This window comes from Mesitornis unicolor, unplaced genomic scaffold (genome assembly GCF_000695765.1).
Source record: "Mesitornis unicolor isolate BGI_N332 unplaced genomic scaffold, ASM69576v1 scaffold40889, whole genome shotgun sequence".
In the NCBI taxonomy this organism is placed as follows: domain Eukaryota; kingdom Metazoa; phylum Chordata; class Aves; order Mesitornithiformes; family Mesitornithidae; genus Mesitornis; species Mesitornis unicolor.
Window position 1 is genome coordinate 14,062 of NW_010210145.1, and position 18,932 is coordinate 32,993.

The 18,932-nt window shown below is 37.7% G+C and overlaps 1 protein-coding gene across 1 annotated transcript in view; it reads right to left on the minus strand.

Moving 5' to 3' along the window:
* The window catches only part of LOC104547417 (cullin-1), a 29,943-nt gene extending 13,245 nt beyond the window's left edge, over positions 1 to 16,698 (minus strand). The window contains exons 1-6 of the mRNA XM_010193086.1: positions 16,401 to 16,698; positions 4,282 to 4,456; positions 2,972 to 3,139; positions 1,851 to 1,901; positions 1,308 to 1,398; positions 441 to 604 (exon numbers count right to left, since the gene is read on the minus strand). Coding sequence (XP_010191388.1) covers positions 441 to 604; positions 1,308 to 1,398; positions 1,851 to 1,901; positions 2,972 to 3,139; positions 4,282 to 4,456; positions 16,401 to 16,540 — 789 coding nt within the window. The 5' untranslated portion in view covers positions 16,541 to 16,698. The remainder of the gene's footprint in view (positions 1 to 440; positions 605 to 1,307; positions 1,399 to 1,850; positions 1,902 to 2,971; positions 3,140 to 4,281; positions 4,457 to 16,400) is intronic.
* Between the last annotated feature and the right edge of the window lie 2,234 nt (positions 16,699 to 18,932).

Sequence of the window (18,932 nt, forward strand, 5' to 3'; positions counted from 1 at the left end):
TTCATTATGTTAAAATATTCTGAGAGAATTAAAGCTAATTACTTATCTACTTCCTTAGCCACGTTGCTCAGAAAGGAATTTCAATAAAATGTGCCAACATACAGCTCCTTGTATATGAACTGTAAACTTATAGGTCTAAAGCAGAATGACTATCTTGGTGTGTAGAAGTCTAACAAAATCTGAATTCATTTTAACACTGTTCTGGTTAGCCCATGAATGAAGTTTCAGACTTTCGCTGTACTTCTGAAATACACTAAAGAGACAAACTTCAAACCAGATGAATGTAGAAGAAAATCATCACAGGGAAAAAGAGCCAATGGTTTCTCAAAAATAATCAGCATTTTAAGAGACTGGCAATAAAAGCCAAGAACTCATATTACTTTACCTCTAAAAAACACTGTATCCAGAAAATAAATCATAAAGCGTATTTAAAAACTTACCTTCTTCATGTACTCTGTGACAGGGTTCTGTTGCAAGAATTCAGTACTTTCTTGTGTATAGTATCTCTCTGTATCAGCAAGAAACTGAGATTCAAAGGATTCTTTATAGACAGTTAGTGTAGGTCCTTTTGCAAATGCATCATCTTCATTCAGCCCCAGCTCCACTACAAGGAAAAGAAAGAGAGCAAGTAATGACAAAATTGTCTTTTACAAGTGGTCTATTGCAAATAAACAGGTACCCTTCTTCTAAGTTACATGAAGATAACCAGTTGGGACAGCATCAGCACCACTTCTTAAAACTTCTAGAAGTATACATTTATTTTGCATTTAAAAATAACCAGCACAACACACTCATGTAAACTACACTTTTTGATCCATGAATAAATGGATGATACAACTTTGAAACTTCACTATCTCAAAAGCTAGTTCAAATTCCCCTTCCAATTTTTCCTTTTAAGAGTTCCAGGTTATGTGCACGTACATTGTTTTTGTTAATGAAACTGGTCATTAATCTGCATGGCAAAACTCTCAATTTCATGCAAATGGCAAAACCCAATCCCTTTGTAAACTACTGTGCTCCCTCACTCTGAGATTTAGCTCCTAAATAACTGATTTGTAGACAATAAACACTCTGTGCTATCAGTTGTGCTTTCAAGCTTTACAAATACGGTATAATCAACTGAAATTGTGTCAAGTGCCTCTAAAAACATGAATTTAAAGAATATATAACTGCACTTGTTTTACCATTAAAAAAAAAGTCTTTCCTGGACATCCAAGGAGGTAGGATGCTACCTCTAGGCTCAGATAGGGGATATATATTTATTTGTTTTTAAGAGAGTAATAGAACCTTAAAGAAATCTCATTTACCGTAAGATTGTACAACTCCACTGATCAGCCTTGTGTTGATAGTTTCACCATTTCTTTCCCTTTCAATCAATTTCAACACAGCATTTGTTACCTTAGAAAAGAGGCATTAAGAGTTCAGTCAAGCACAGAGAAAGCAGCTGGTAAGTCAAGCATATTATTTAATCAGGAGTGCATTCCTATATTCAAGACAAGTCAAGCCCCTTGAGAACAAACTTTAAGGACACCTGAACATATAAAATTCCTACAGACATGACAGAGTATGTTATACCTTTAAGTTCTACAATGTAATTACACTCCAATCAGCGGTGAACATAAAACAGTATGCAGGGTAGAAAGGTGCTTGGTCTTCTTTCGTCCTCCTCCTTTTTTTTTTTAAATTTTAAAAAACACCTTCTAAACCAAACTTCTGTTTGTTGTATATCTGACATACAAGAAAACTTGGCACTAAGAGCTGAACTAACCACCTGTACATTATACAAAGGAGGATACATAAAATTAACCCTATAAAATAACACACTTGTATATATATATACACACACATACCTGCTTATTTAATGGCCTGAATAAGCAGTCTCTCCAGGTCACCAAGGCAAGCTAGAAGCAAAGGAAGGGAGATGAAAGATGGAATGAAGAAAATACTTACATATATACACATATACATGCAGCCCAGCGTAACTCCTTAAGGAAAACTGACAGCATAGTAAGTAATCAGAACTTTTAAAATCATTGTATTTTGGCAAGACTGTTTCACAATAAAACTACCATTTGCAATACTACTAACTCTACCTAAGATGATGCTGATCTGTAACTCTACCCCTTCTGACAGTGATCCGCTGCCAAGCCTAAAAACTAACAAACTCTGCAAGTTACTTTGACAACAGAGCCTTTTCTGATGGCAATTTTCAGGCTGACACAGCCCCGAGCATTAGTCTAGTGAAGTTAAGAAGGAGGGATGTAAGGATACCAACTGTTTTTCTACCATATGCAAAGTTATTTTAGTGAAGCAGTAAAATAACACATACTTTTCCTAATACTTCACCAGCAAGGACAATAATCATCCTTTACATATATATATCAAAATCAAAGTACTTTTAGTTATATGAGATTCAGAATTTCTCCTATGTTCCTTCCTCATTTATATTACTTTACATTACAAAAAAATTATCAAAATCACATATCAATCTTTCAGAACTGTACCAAAATAACTTAAGATTACAAACCAAATGTTGACTGAATCTTAGCAGCTTGGATGCTAAAAAATTTGTAGAGATGTACTGAACTCCACAGAAAAAAAAAAAGCAATTTACTTCTCCACTCTATGCTTGAAACACTTGACTGAATTCTAAGTGGAATGACAAGGCCACACTGATGCACGCAGATAACAGCATAAGCAGCAAATACTCAGAAACAGACACCCCTCGACAGTCTAGTATCAGCAGTCCCAATACGTACGAGGCAGATTGAACACCTCCCAGGTTAAGACCTGTGGAATTTTCAAAAGTATACTGGGGTGGGAGTACGGAAAGTGAGGGGAGATTTCCACTTTGCCCACTTCTTCAAAACTTCTGTGAACTTCATTCAAGTTTCAAGGAGCGATTTTCAGGATGATAATGCAAACATGACAGATGGAATGGATAAATCACTCACTTCAAAAAGCTACTTACCGAATAAATTTCATATATTCCTTTACGACCTTCATCGCACTCACGACGAACCCAATGTCGATTGAGGTAGGCACATATCCCATTCAGTACTTTGCTTGAAAACCTATAATCTTCCCACTGCTGAGTGTAGAATTTCAGCACATTCTCATCCATCAAATCTTCACCATCCTGAAATAACAAAAGTTCCTCAGTACTGTTAGGCAATTTTAAGGTATAACCAAGATACTTCAGAGTGTACAAACTGACTGTTTAATAAATCTACACCACATAATATATTTATAGGAAACACAGTGCTAATACATTTACTTCTACATTTAAAAAGCACAAGGTCAGTACGATACTTAGAAATTAAAACACTGGAAAAAAAAATGGACAGCCTAGACAAAGCTCCAGAAGATGCTCCTGTCCCTCCTGTACAAGGGAGCAAGAGGCCAGGCACCACATTAGAAAGAGCCAAGCAACATTGCTGAGTGCACTAGGTAAAACATGCCAGTCTCCATAAGACACCACCCAATGTGGATGGGGTCTGCTCTAGGATCCTATCAGGCAGTAACTGGAGCCCCGCGCTCTTGGAAATGGGCATGGCATCCTATTTGTTCTTGCTACAGGAAAAAAGAGGGTAAAGCTGAAACACATGGAAGTTCCAAGTATCTTTCCAAACTGGACCACTACAGTTTGAACAGACAAGGGAATAAAATCTGGAGTGCATTCTGGGTAAGACCTCAGACACCATTATGCAACTTCAGAAATTAATTACACAGCAGACTTGATAGGACACCAAGCGTTCTTTCACTATTGCTCAAAAATAAAAAACTGAAAATTAAAAGCATGGTGCCCTTCCAAAAATAACTAAGAACCATTCTTTTACAAAGCAGTCCAACATCCTGCTCTCTTTGTATTTTATTTATTAAATTAAATTAATGGCTACCATCAGGTATTTTCAACATTATAGGCAACCATTTTTTCAGCATTACTAATACACTGATTAATTGGTTAGAAAGTTTTGCTGTTGCTGTTCAAGATACAGGACAGCTTAAGATGGCATATAACATTACTTCTGTACAACACAGAAATGCCGCTTTGGCTTAAAGACAGAAAGCAGCTCATCACAGGTACACTCAGTGACTGGTCTACGCCCAAGGTAAACCCTACAAAACTTTTTAACGGCTAATGGAGCCAAAGGCAAATTTCAAGATCATTCAATTGACTGCCAGTGGCTGCATACACCTCTAGGTTTGTCGAGACAAGTTTTTCTTGACCCAGTCCATGTAGCTACTACAAACACAGATTGATCTTATGTCCCATCTTACCTTAAGGAGATTTGTCAAGTAGTTCTTCAGAAATTCTTTTAGCCTTTTGTACAATTCCAAGCCAACAAACTGAGCACCTCCAGGTGTCTGGCCCTTTTTCGATTTAGAAGGAGGTACTCCAGCTCCCCGTGCTTGATTAGACTGGTGTACACTAGTACAGTAGTTATAAACATGACTGACAGGAAAGTTAAGGAATACACATATGTGCCAGCATAAAACATTAAAAATACATTGAAAAACAATATGTTAATTTCAACAAGCTATTTTTGTATGACCATGGCTTAACCACAATGCACTACAATAAGTCCACAAAATCAAACCAAAGTTAAGAAAATGAAGTAAATTTCAGCAGAATTATCCGCAGCAGAAATGTGTTGGACTGCTGAGTGCACAGCAAATACTGACACCAACATTAAATTTACCTAACACTAACTTAACAAGACCACCAGGAAAACAAAGCAGTGGAATTTGCTGATGGGATTATTTTCAAGGTTTAAATGGAATTTATTTGATGTATTACACTGGCCTCCTACAAATACATAAGCTTTCATTTGAACAGGAAGAAATTTCAAAACTAGCCTCAAGCAACATTCAGTAGTTGAAAACACGGAGGATAATATCTTTGAATTTTTTCAAACTCATTCCTCTTATAAAAGATTTGGCCATTTAACATTGGCATACCAGGGACAAACCTAGAAAGCACTCATGGCAAGACACACACACACTCAAATGCACACTATAAAAGAGCTTTATGATGAGATTCACAGAAACCCAATTTTAGGCTACGAGAAAAAACCCAACATTTAAGTATGTAGTAGCAATAATTTTTTCCTCTCATACTAATAATACAGCCTGGAAGACTTGCTGTATCTGTTAATTTAACATTTCAAGAAAACATTCTGTTTTCTGATCTAAAACATTCAAATATTCCAAATTCTTCCAAAATAATAAGTCACATTGCTCAAAACACTCCAAATAAAGCATCAGAAAGAAACTGCACTCCACAAACAAGGAAAGTAAACTAGCTTGGTAGCACTCAAATTCAACTTGATGAGGACTCAGATCTGACAACAAAAATCACCCCAATGACTCACCCAGCAAATGATTAGCCAACAGGAACGAAGCTACCGAGCACTCACAGTCCTACAACAGTCCGAGGGCAGGCTTTTGAGTCACATCCCTTGCTAGAGAACATTGTGTTAAGCAATCTAGAAGACTAATTTGATTTTAACTTGTGTTTTAACTAATGGGCCAAGCTTTAACCACTAGGCAGGCTTCCTCCACAGTATGCCATGTATTAGGAAACTAATACATTGCTGAGATTTGCCTTTTCTCTTTCCTTTCAGAAAGGCCAGCACAATATAATGGAAGACATCAGTACAATCAAATACCGAGGAAATTACAAAACTCAAATACATGATGCATTACAGTCATTATGAACAGACTTGCTCCTAGTATTTAAACAGTAAAGCTCAAGCAGAAAAATCTCCTAAAATATCCAGCTAACTCCCTTGCAATTTCTTTTGAATAAAGCTTCACAGACATATTATATTCTTAACCTGGGTTTAAGGATCAGAGCATCCTGCATGCCACCAAGAACAGGGCTCACAGTCTCTGTGATGAACTGCAAAGAAAGTCTGCTCACCGTCTATACTCACTGTGCCGATTTTAGCTGGGATAAGAGTTAAGTTTCATCCTAGTAGCTAGTATGAGACTATGTTTTGGATTTGTGCTGAGAACAATGTGACAACACACCAATGTTTTAGTTGTTGCCAAGCAATGTTTACATTAAACCAAGGTAGTTTTTTCAGTTTCTCAAACTGCACCTGTCTTTACAGCTTCTTCTCTGCAAGAAGCTGGGAGGAGACACACCTGGGACAGCTGAACCCACTGACCAAAGGGATATTCCTTGCCATGTAGCATCATGCTCAGCATTTAAAGCTGGGGGAAGGAGAAGGAGCTGGGGGGACCTTCGGGGTTATGACATTTCTTTTTCCAAGTAACCATTACTTATGACGGAGCCCTGCTTTCCTGGAGATGGCTGCTGAACACCTACCTACCGATGGGAAGTAGTGAATGAGTTCTTGTTCTGTTTAGCTTGCGTATGAAGCTTTTGCTTTACCTGTTAAACTGTCTTCATCTCAACCCATGAGTTCTCTCACTTTTCCAATTCTCTCCCACATCCCTCCAGGAGGTGTGAGCTAGTGGCCATGTGGTGCTTGTTTGCTGACTGGGGTTAAACCATGATGACACTCATGTACTTGTTCAGAAAGTCACTGCATTCTGTCCAGAAGAGTGATGCTCTTTGCCTAAGACTAACTCTTTCTGAAAACACATAGCACACATTTATTTTTTACCTGTTACCTCATCCAATTGCCAGATAATTAATTTCCTGTTATATCAAGCAATAATATAACACCTTCATTTGTGCTAAGCAACTGAACTGTTAACAGCCTCTTATCTCTATCAGCTACTTATTCCCTGGACATTAATTTCTTTCAGCTCCTAGCTATTTGTTTATTCAACTGTCACTGCTGTTACCATCTACGCTTGAATTTCAGAATTTCTTTTTCACATGAGGAACACCACACAGCATAACAATTCTTCTCTAGATATAAAACTTTCCTTCTTTTCACAAAGAAGAAAAGTAGGGCTTACCTCACAGTTTAAAATATTTAATATAGGGTCCTCTGAATTTTGTATAGAAAGTCTTTCCATTGCAATATATGGAATTCAGGGGTGACTGATAAAAACCCAGTTGGCAGTCTTGCCTCCTCCTTCCCCTAACTCTCTTATCCCAAGTGGCTTTGAGCAAGCCTAAAAATAGGAGGATTGTCCAGACAACGGGTAATTCTTGCAGTTTTTGTGAATGTTGCCTGATATTCTTTCTGTTCTTTTCCAAGAATAATCACAACAGCCTTCAGAAAAATAGAAGCCCAAGGTTAGAAGACATGAGCCGTTTTCTAACCCCATATATATTTTACCATTAAAATCTGAATTCCTTGCAAAGCAAACATGAAGGGAGACAGACCTTTTGTCCATGCCTGACAGTAATCAAGTCACAGCTTGAGTAAAAACAGCAGTAATGCCCACCTTTACTTGTTATTCTGGCTTGAGTCTAGCTAGCCAAAAGTATCCAAGACAGCACTTTTGAAATGCTCTAGTTTAGTTGCTCTGTGCAAGTCAAATTACAACTAGTTCGCCTGTGCAGAAGGCAATTTGTAAGTGTAAATCGCTTTGTGACATATAATACACCAAAGAATGCTCTCTCACACTTTGTGAACATTCTGTGCTCCCATCTGCTAAAGCCAACCACTGACAGAAAGACTGACACTCAAAACAAAATCTGACCTGCGCTGCTTACAAGGAAGTACATGACAGTCCATCTGAGAAGCACAAGGGGAACACTATGAAAAGAATTCCTGGTTGCAGAAGGCAAACTAATCCCCTCCACTACTTCGTATGCTGGAAGCCATATACGTATCCAAACGGCTATCAGGAAACACTTCTGTGGGTGTTTGCACAATTCTGCACAGCAATTCGCATACTGAAACAAGCAGAGGAGTTAATTCATCAACAGAACACTTTGCTCTGCAGTGAAGCTGCCCAGCTCCCCCACACTTCTGGCTGCTGACCTAGCAAACAGACAAACCATCTACAGGAGGAAAAGATCAAAATCAATCTCCTCCAACTTTTACATCTTCCTTACAGTGAAGGAGAAATTGCATTTATTTGTCTAAACTAAAATTTGAGGTAGAAGACTGGAGGGAAATTTATAAATTGATTCAGTATTGTGCCGTTTAAGATGAAAACCCATTTTCAATTTATTCTTCTCTGAAATTCTTCAAAATGGGATACAAGAAGTAGCCAAAGACAACTTAGTTTTACCACCCAAACCACTCTGACTCTCTGGCCTTTATTTTCAATATAATTTACACTGCTTTTGACAACCTTGACTCAAGGGGAATGGGGATCCCATTAATGCTAATGAATATCTAAAGGGCAGGGGTCAGGAGGATGGGACCAGACTTTTCTCAGTTGTGCCCAGCAACAGGACAAGAGCAGTGGTCACAAAGTAGAACACAGGAGGTCCGACATAAACATAAGGAGAAACTTCTTTACTGTGAGGGTGACAGAGCACTGGACCAGGCTGCCCAGAGAAGTTGTGGAGTCTCCTTCTCTGGAGACATTCAAAACCTGCCTGGACATAACCTTGTATGATCTTCTCCAGGTGATCCTGCTCTAGTGGGCAGCTGGACTGGATGATCTTTTGAGATCCCTTCCAGCCCCTACCATTCTGTGGTTCTAAAGCTGGGCAGTGCAAAGGGAAAAAAAATCCCATGCTGTCACACCATAATGAATTTATGGATTTGCAGGAGATCACTTCCACTGAAGGAAAGGATCCTGACACACAACCTACCTGGAGGCCTTACTTGCCACCTGCTTTTCCAGTAGGCATGGAAGTTCATGCAGACAACCAGTGATGTGGACCAGGGACTGCTGCTACTACTAACCATTGCCCAGATCCTCTGCTGAGCAGACCTGAACTTGTGTCCACGCAGGGCAAGTGAAAGAGGCTCTTCCAGCAGTAGTGCACACTTTTTGAGCACAAATATCATTAAAACACAAACTTGAACGTGCACCACAGTCGCCTCTAATCTACCCTACTCCAGACAGCTTTTTTTTTCTTCCAGGAGCAAGCACAAACAGAAATTACATGACGCAAGTTTCACTTCTGTAATTCAGCACACAACAAGAAAACACTCAAATTTTACACGGATGGGTACAGTTTCACATGAGTCCCTAAACTTCAATTTTTGATAAAGAAAACAGTTTTGCTGAGGTATGAACTGATTCCCCTTTCAGCACCACAGCTGGGTGCCACAGATTTGCCATTTTGCTATGAAAAATTCACATAACTGGAATAAGACTGCTTGAGGAACAGTTATGTAAAATTAAAAGGAACTGAAAGAGAAGCGCTGAATTAAAACAATGTAGCACAAAACTACAGGGAAGAGATAAAGGACAACAAAGCTTTTGGAAAGGAGGATGGACCACCACCACCAGCACAACAGCAACAAAAGCCGAACAACTCTCTAACCAGACTTTCTCTGATTACTTCTAGTCTCTCTATAATAAAGATCAGGTTTAAGGATAAATTTGCTGTTTCACAGCAGCAATTAACTCCATGCTGAGTGCTCTGTCACCTCAACACCTGGCTTACCAGAACGAGTTGTGATTAGTTCCACTTCTGTCAAAAATTAGTATTTTCCTAGGTTACGCCCAAGGCATGCAAGAACAACATACAGAAAGTTACTGAAAATACTGATAGGAAAATTGCTAGAAAAGATTACAGAAGTATTGTACTCATGTAAAATCACTTCCAACACAAGCAATACAGCTTACTGTATTTACTAGAGAACAGCTTTACTTAATTTCTTCAAAATTATTGAAGCCAGTTCAACTCCTGTGTGCCCAGAAGATTAGGCTGTGCAAGCCTCTAAAAAGCACCTCATGCATGAATAAAGCTGCTAAGAGGAGTGGACATGCCTACGTGACTTTAAGGTTCCATAAACCAAACAGATGAAGGAATTTTACACAAGTTTTTGAAATGATGAGATTGTCAAAAAGGAATTTCAGAACAAATGTTTTAAACCACACACTTAAGTTTTGGGAGGAGCAGCAGTAAGAACAAAAAAATCCAGAAACCTTCACACTTTTCAGCGAGGTATCAGCAAGAGCCTATTTTAAGTGTGTTCTGTCCATTATACAGTAAGGATTGGTTACCCCCAAAAAAGCAATTTACGGAAAAGAAACAAAAACATTAAGACCCTGCCCCCAAACCCTCACATTCTTCATTTTTGTTTCAATACTCTTTATCCTAAGATGAATTATGCATTGAAGGATTCAGATTAGATACAATTGCACTGTTAAACCATCCCCATTTTAGTCAGGGGAAGGTCTGAGGCAGAGACTGAAGGAGCTATTACAGCATCAGCCATGCAGCTGCTATGAAAATCCAGGCATAGCTGAACTCAGACACGTTTCTGCAAGTCTGAGATCAGAGACACTTCCAGCAAAAACCATCTGAAGACTTAGAACCCTTCTTGTTCCTCTCTTCATGGCATAAATTCAAAAGAGTCACAGAGAAGCACCGAGTTACAAGGAAAACACAAATTTTCAAAGCCAAATACATACACAAAGTGTACAGTCTTTCTGCCAGGAAGTGCAAGAATCACTGTAACTGAGGTTGCTTTTAAGTTTCCAGTTCTTTGCATTGACAGAAGTTGGTTTTGTACAGAATATTCTTGGGTACTATAAAAAGCAAGTAGAACAGCAAGTAATCACCGTGGAGAACAACATAAAAAAAGGAACTGATTGCACTAATATAAACATATTCTGCACTTCTTTCAAACTGAAGCAGCCATTTTTATAAATATGCACAAAACCATACAATTAGACCTTCCTCTCCACGCACGGAAAAGTTTATAATGTATGTTTCAAACACATAAACAAGTACATTTACTTCTACACAAGCACTAACTGGCACATGAGAAACACTATGAAGCATCATAATGAATATAAGCAGGATTAATACTAGCAGACAGCAGAGGCTGCTTTGATGTATCCAGAGTGACCTTAAACAATCTGACATTAAAGGGAATGGATGGCTTAGAGTGAGAGAATCTTAAGAGAAAGTGGAACAGTTTCTGGTGTTTAAAAAGTGCATGTCCTAACACCAAGCATCTTTTCTGTACAGAAAAAGCATAATAATCTCTTCAGAAGAAGAAAAACAAACAAAAGATCAACCAAGGAACCAAATAAAAACAAACCAAAAAACCCAATATACCATACTGCCTGTAACAACAGATTCACGTGATCAGAAAATAAAATATTCTCAGTTTTAATATACATCTGCTGATCTAAAATCCTACTAGATTTTAAATACAGGAATTCAAGTGAAAGCCACTAGGACAAGGTCTGCAACAGAAGCAACTACAAAAGACCTTGGCAAATAAATCAATGCCAAGAGAAAGACTTCATAGTTTTGCTTGGGCAACTTGTACTACTGGCGCTGAACCCATCCACAGGCAAAAGAGATGTTAAATGTATTTATGCATTCTGTTTCATGAACAGACATATCATCCCGAGTCATCTGGCCTTTTAAAAATGTAAGCATACTATACTTAATTATTTAATGATTAACACAGTATTTTCCTTTACCACTTGCTAACATATGAGAAAAAAATTCCCATCTTATAAAACAGATTACAGTCACCTTTTGTGATGTACAATTACTTAACATTTAGTCCAATGAATAATCAGACTTGCTAAAATAAGTTAACAAAACTAAATCACAATAAGCAAATTCAGAAACAAGGAAGAGAGTCTACACAAAATAATAAAATGTGACAGAACGGCCTAACCCTTACCCAACCTTACCTTAAAACATTGAAAGCAATCACTTTTTAAAAGAATTACTGTGGCTAATAATGGAGCAATAATATAAGAAACATTTGTAAAATCCAATTTACAGGTGCAAGACCTGAGCAAATTCATCCATTTTACTTCAAAGTTTCACATAAGAGCTATACGATAATTATGTCAAACACAACTACTCAAACATATTATAGGAACTGTTGAAATCGACAGTATGATTTTTATGTGCACAACATCAGAAAGACTTTGAAAGCCAATCTGGACATTGCAAATGCATGTTTTAGCAAAATAACCACACTTTTCATAGTGCTGTATATAACACTTCTTATCAATGAAGAAACTTAAGATATCTTCATGTAGATAAAAATCCTATTTGTTATAAATTAATAGTACTTGGAATCTTTAAGCAGTCTTGTGTTTCCTAACTGAGATTTCTTTAAATATTGAAAATGGACAAAAAGGTTCTTCTGTTCCATATGTGCATACGTTAACTACGCTGTTTCAAAGAATTCCTTAAAAATGCTTCTCAGATTATGGTTTGTAAATCAAGACAGTGAAAGCATGAGTTTATGCCAAAAAAAGTAACTGACATTTCAAATTAAAAGTACACACATATGAAATGAAATCCTATCACTAAGCTTTCCATTCATCAATCATATCTGAAAATTGAGAAACTGATGTGCGCTTGGAGGAAGAAAAAAAAGAATTTCATAAAGTTATTCAGCTTTTTGTGGAAGCCACTATGAAACATTATGCTAGTTTAATATAGTGCGGGCAAGTTTTCTGATAGTCTAATACCTGGTTTGAGAATCTGCTTAAGATACATAAAACAACAAGAGCAATAAAATCCTTTCATTCTTTCCACTTCAGAGTTTAAATCCAAATGTATGCAAATCCCAATTCACCCTCTCACACTGTAAAGCCTAAGGAAAATAAATTGCAGGCTCACCATATGATTAGTCTGAAAAATGAGCATTACCTTCTCTAAAAAAGAAAAAAAATGAAAACTAGCACAAGATGTATGAATATTTTATCATTGCCAAATGGAGTTTAAGAAGAAGTGGCCATAAAGACAAGTGCTTTGCAACCCTAGAAATAGGAGCAAGTTGAGTAAGAATAATTCTAGTAAAGTAATAGGTCTTCCACCAGCAATTCACAACAGAAGCTTGCAACTTGCTACAGTTCTCTCTTGGACACACTCACTGGCAGTTTCCTGCAAGCAGACTAAAAGCCATGGAGAGATATTCTGCATACACTGATACTGTAATTTCATTAATCCGTGCCTAACTGTGACAAATTAGGCCCCTCTTTTGTTGTTGCAGAAGAGCAGCTTGAACTTTTTTCCCTTTGCTTAAGTTGAGATAATAATTCTAAGTGAAGCACCCTCTCAGGTGCAGCGTACCAAAACTTGCTGAGTTCCAGGAGTGACTTTATCACTGCTCTAACATTGACTTTTACAATCCAGTCCTGTTGCTAACAACCTCCAAAACACTTGCCACTAAAGGAAAAACAAGGTAAGAATGCCCTGCCCTCACCACATTGGTGATGCTGTTAAGTCTACTGTTTCGAGAAATCTAGTTAATGTTACTATTTCTCTTTTCTGCATGAGGTCAATGCTTGCATGTAATTCTACATTAGCTTGCAAAAAATAAAGCCTGTCACAACATCTTAGTCACTATTGCAGGAGCTACTAGGCTCTTTAGTACTAGAAATTACTTTGTTATCTGGGTAATGGCCAGAAATGCATCCAGAAATAGGATTTCAATTTCAAGACTCTCGCACGTGAGAAAACAAAACAAACTACATAACAAAAACCCACCCCAGTCTCATCTTCCACAGCAGTCATCATTCTAGAGTAATTCTTTTTCTATATGAAAGTTGTAAGTTCTCAGTAGGAAACACAAAGAACATACCTCAGAAAGTAATTAAAGTACACTGATCTTCAGAATCATGTAAGGAGTGGTAAATAAAAATATCACAACTTCCATAAAGGACAGCTCTTCTGGTCAGGTGATTTAGCATAGCTGGCAGAGTAAAAGGAATCATAAAAGTATATGCAGTACTTAAAAACATTTGGTGATCACCTGATCTGACAAAAATACACCCAGAAGCACAAATGAATCTAAAGCAGAAAAAGAAGGGATGAGGATCTTGAGAATCACCATTTGGAAACCAGACTTCTTGGTTCATATCTTCAGTATTCTCAGATCTAGAAAACCCCTGAGATAATCAACCTCTTTCTTTTCCCACTGAAATGAAGGGAAAAAAACCACCTGACGTCAGCGCAAGTTCTGGCCTGTACTCAGAGACTGAATTCAGTGCCTCACAAAAAGAAACACTCTGAACCAGGAAAATAAGTAGGATGGAGGCTCAGTCAGTCTTATTTGCCTAACTCTTCCAATTCTTTCTCAAATTCACTTGAACGAGGCACAATAAAAACTTCCCCATCTCCAGTCAATTCTGACTGAAAATTAGATACCAGATACAGAAGCAAAGGCAATAAAAAAAGAGGAGGGTGGGAGGGACAAAAGATGATGAGGAAAACTAAACTGTCTGCTGTGCAAGATTTCCAACCTGCTGTCACATCCAGCATCCTTGTAAGTAGGGCTGATCTTCAGACCAACTGCAACTGCAGCTGAAACTCATCTGCATCTGTTTTGCTTTGCAAACCAAGCTGTTTGATAGGCAGAGCTTCTCAAAATAAAAGTCTGTCAATCTACTAGACTGGCTGTATGCAGAGACTGAGTAAATGTGTTACAGATATGGCATCTGAAAGGGAAGTAATCATCTAACCACAACTTTCGAACATGTGCACTTGGTATAGGATGCAGAATAATGCATGGTTATCTCCACAGTAGATTAAAAACTCTAAGCCTAACCAGTATTAAATACTCTGAGTTATCGGACTACTAAATCAATTCACAAATGAATTGATTATCACCAAAATTATCCACTAAATTCATTCACTTATGAAAAGTAACAAAAATCATCTTTAGTTTCAGATCAAACAACTCCTTGAAGCAGCAACAAGAAAATAAGTAGTTAAGAGACTATACACCCTTTTTACAGCTTCATCCCAAGAATATTTAAGAACATCAAAATGAAAGTAAAAAAGCAAGTGTTTTGACATTACCATTATAAGAAGTGCTTAGTCTTCAGCTGCCCTACTTGACAGAACTTTAACAGGAATATATTAGAGGCACTCAGAAGTAAAAACCTCTCTGAGAGGTTCTACTCCACGTCAGTTTTCTGTCAGACATCCAACTTTTGCAGACTTGTTTCATTCACTCAAGAACAATACTGAACCTAGCACTGCAAGGAATCAGTCATTTTAAGCCTTCGGAAGAGATCTGACCCTAAACCAAATGTTCTTTCATCTTTCAGCACTATTAAAGAAGTATCCTAGAAACACTCAGACTGCTCAGGGTTTTTTCCCCGCCACCCCCAGGAACATGGATTCTGCAGCCACAAATAAGATTACATGCACACTCTACAGATTAGATGTACAGAAAACAAACGTTTCCATCTCCTTAGAAAGTCCAGAGACCTATAGCATTAATTGCTTTACAGCCTTCAAGCTCCTCTTTCTTTTATAAAAGCTCTGCCCTTTCAAAAAAATTAACACTGGCTAAAATCTGACATGCTATTTCAAATTGGTGACAATGACAGCTTTAGACATTAATTTATGTATACGAACAAGAACCTTTATTTTAAAAAACATCTACAAATTGGTAAAGAAAATAGCTGAACTACCAAAAGTAAGATAGGAAATGCATTCAGACACCACTTCTTCTATCGTATGTCTACACACTTTGCTGTGCCACCATCTTAAGCAGAGCTTACTCTACTGAGCAATACGAGGTTACAAGAGTGAACACAGAACAGATGCAAAACAGAGGTGTGTCCCCATCAAACCCATTTATATGCCACTTTATAGGTGGAACATGAAGGATTTCTCTCTTTCCAAAGTCCTTAAGTGAAACACCGAAGCTATAACACAGCAAAAGGCACGTGTCTCCTTCAAAGGAGTGATAAAAGACTGCTATGCACTATCTGACAGAAACAAGTTTCCTACAGTCTTCCAAAGAGTGCAAGGATAAACACAAACACCTTTTAGCATCTTATAACAACTCCCAGAACTGGGAGACACTGGGAAATTTCAATAGCTCTCTCATGCAGGCTAGGAATTCAGCAGAAATCCACTGGGTGCATGCTCACTCCAGATGGAAAATAAAACCAACTCAGAGTAAAGTACAAGTCCGAGGCTGACAGTAGAAGAGTTTTGTAGGTAACCAGACGTTATTACGAGTAAGACCTGCAGCATAATGCCAGACACTAACATATAAAGGAAAAATGTCTGTTTTCTCTTCATGTATTGTAGACTCAAAATTAGACCTATCAATAAAATAATTTTAAACATCTGCTCTGTCAAAGACAGTAGTAACCAAACCTGAAATTCAAAGGCAGCCATAATTACTAAGACAGTTTTCCAGATAATAGTATGTTCCTGCTTATTTGCCAGTAAGATTAAACAGAAAAGGTTAATCTTCAAAATAAAAATATATTCTCAAAAGCCACTAAGTCAAATAGTTACGAAGCAACTTTGAGTTTAGAAAAGTGAAAAGCTTTCTATATTCTACTAACTGTGAAAGTACTAACAAGCTTAGGTATTAGGATACGTGTAGAGTTCCATATATCTGGATTTTGCCATACTTTGTCTGGTGTAAACCTGTTGAATTCCAGCTCTTAGGTCATCCCATATCTGGTCAAGACCGATCTGTTTAAGTCCATGTGGGTTCTGACTCCTATTTGATGACATTTTGTATTTCCTGTAAAGTCTTCCAGTGCAGCAGCCTGAGATCTGGTTATTCCTCCATCAGAGTCACAAGGCAAGTAACATTCTAAACTCAGTTGCAGCAACTCGGTGAGATATTCTTTACATACAAAGAGTGATGTTTCCCAGGAAGTTAATCTGCAAAAGGAAAAGAAAATATACACATTATGTGACAGTCCAAATTCATTCACACTAAACACAAAATTAATTATGTCATTAAAATATATTCATTTACATAGGTGAGAAATCCAAAGTGAGATCTGAAATATTAGAACCAAAGAACATAATTTTGCAATTCATCAATCCACTGAAAAAATGTGACTGTAAGTACCCAGATCTGTCCAAAACCTGTAGGTCAGTGCTGCTGACAACAAAACCTTAAAGCTATTAAGAAAATGTAACAATAAAAAAAACTTTGCAAGCAGCAGAAATTATCCAACCAAGAAGCGTTTCCTCTCCACAGGTCAGTAAAACTCCAGTATTTCCAAACAACTCGGGGTTCTGTAGTAACTCATAGTTTAACAGGTATCCTGACAGATGCACAAGATTCACCAGATGATACTACAAATAATTATTTTTCTTCAGTTATCAATAACACTTCCAGACTTGAGATTCTATTGCAGGTAACCTGAAAGTCCAAGGTACTTTGGAAGCAAAGAATTTTTCTATCTGTAAATGTAGGCTTACATTAATTTCTTTGTTAAGTAAATGAACACCGCTTCCTTCAATGCCAACTTACCAGCAAGAGAATATACAGAACATACAGTAACAGGGAAGAAAGAACAACTAATGAAGAGCACAAAAAATCAAGATTACTTGAATTGTAAATGAAAGAATAAGAAACTAAAAAAAAAATACATTATTCCCATGAGTTTAAGCACAAAAGGCTCAGGAGGTAGTGCAAAGATGGTTATCATTCATCAGCCTTGTGAAACGAGGGTAGGAAAACAAGCAATCACAAGCAATCACCTACAAAAGACTACTGAGAATACCAAGCAGAGACGACCTCTTTTTTTACACTAGTCCTTAAAACACTTCGCAATTTTAACTGTAGCAACAAAATTAAGATGATCCCCGAAAATGACAGAGAAGGTAACATGATTTAATAAATTAACTCACAAATAAAAGAGTTGTAATAAGTCAGGACCAACTTACTCTTACTGCAGCCTTTCAATATATAAAGTGAGCCTACAAGAAAGACGGAGAAAGACTTTTTACCAGGGACTGTAGTTACGGGACAAGCGTCAATAGTTTTAAACTGGACGAGGGTAGATTTAGACTAGAATTAGGAAGAAATTCTTTACTGTGAGGGTGGTGAGACACTGGCACAGGTTGCCCAGGGAAGTTGTGGATGCCCCCTCCCTGGAAGTGTTCAAGGCCAGGTTGGACAGGGCTTTGGGCAACCTGGTCTGGTGGGAGATGTCCCTGCCCATGGCAGGGGGGGTGGACTCGGCGATCTTTGAGGTCCCTCCCAACCCAAACCATTCTGTGAGTCTGCACCCTTGAGCCCATTCACTGAAACACTAAAAACACAGTGGCTTCTATAGTCAAGAAGAATACAGCATTATGAGAAACCTGTCTTGTAATGGGGCCTGCCAGCCAAGGCTTATATGAACCATTCCATAATTTTAAGGATAGTATATGCCGAGACCTGATAAATCCTATTTGTTTTTGACCTCTGAGAAGCAGAAAATGATTATATTCTTTCAGGATCTACAGTATGTCAATACGTGTTTTGTCACAGACACTTCTAGGCTGTTACATGATCCATTCCAGATTTCACACAGTTTTAAAGATTAAGTATTCTGTTATAACCTTCTTGACCCCTGCCCTCCACCCAAATTATCTGTAAGACTTCTGCCTCCTCTCCTTGACCCTAAAAAAGCTAGCTAAGATCAAGACATTTCTTCAGGTTTTTTAGTCAATGAATCTGTCTTATCACAGTAACAAGGAAGTTACCACTCTTCATCATCCTTCACTATTAATCACACATATGTATTTAAATCTCAAGCTTTAGGTAAAAAACACTAAGAAGTATTTTTCTTATGTCAATCTGAGCAACAAGTACTGTCTCATTTCAATCAGACAAACTGCTTCTGGAGCTAATTTTTCTTCTTAGATGAGCAACAATTACTTAGAAGATCAGATGGAAAACCAAAAATTCAATCAATATAGATCTTATAAAACACACACTTAAAATTTAACCTTCTGTTTCTGTAATTACAGCAAACTGGCTATTAAAGACATGTGGGAATAATGCATGATCATGCTGAAGTGTAATACAGATCATACCTTCTTTATATGTCACTTCTTTAGTTTCTGGAAGTCCAACCTGCTGCAGTACTGATGACGACAGACCTCCACGACTGAGTAATGG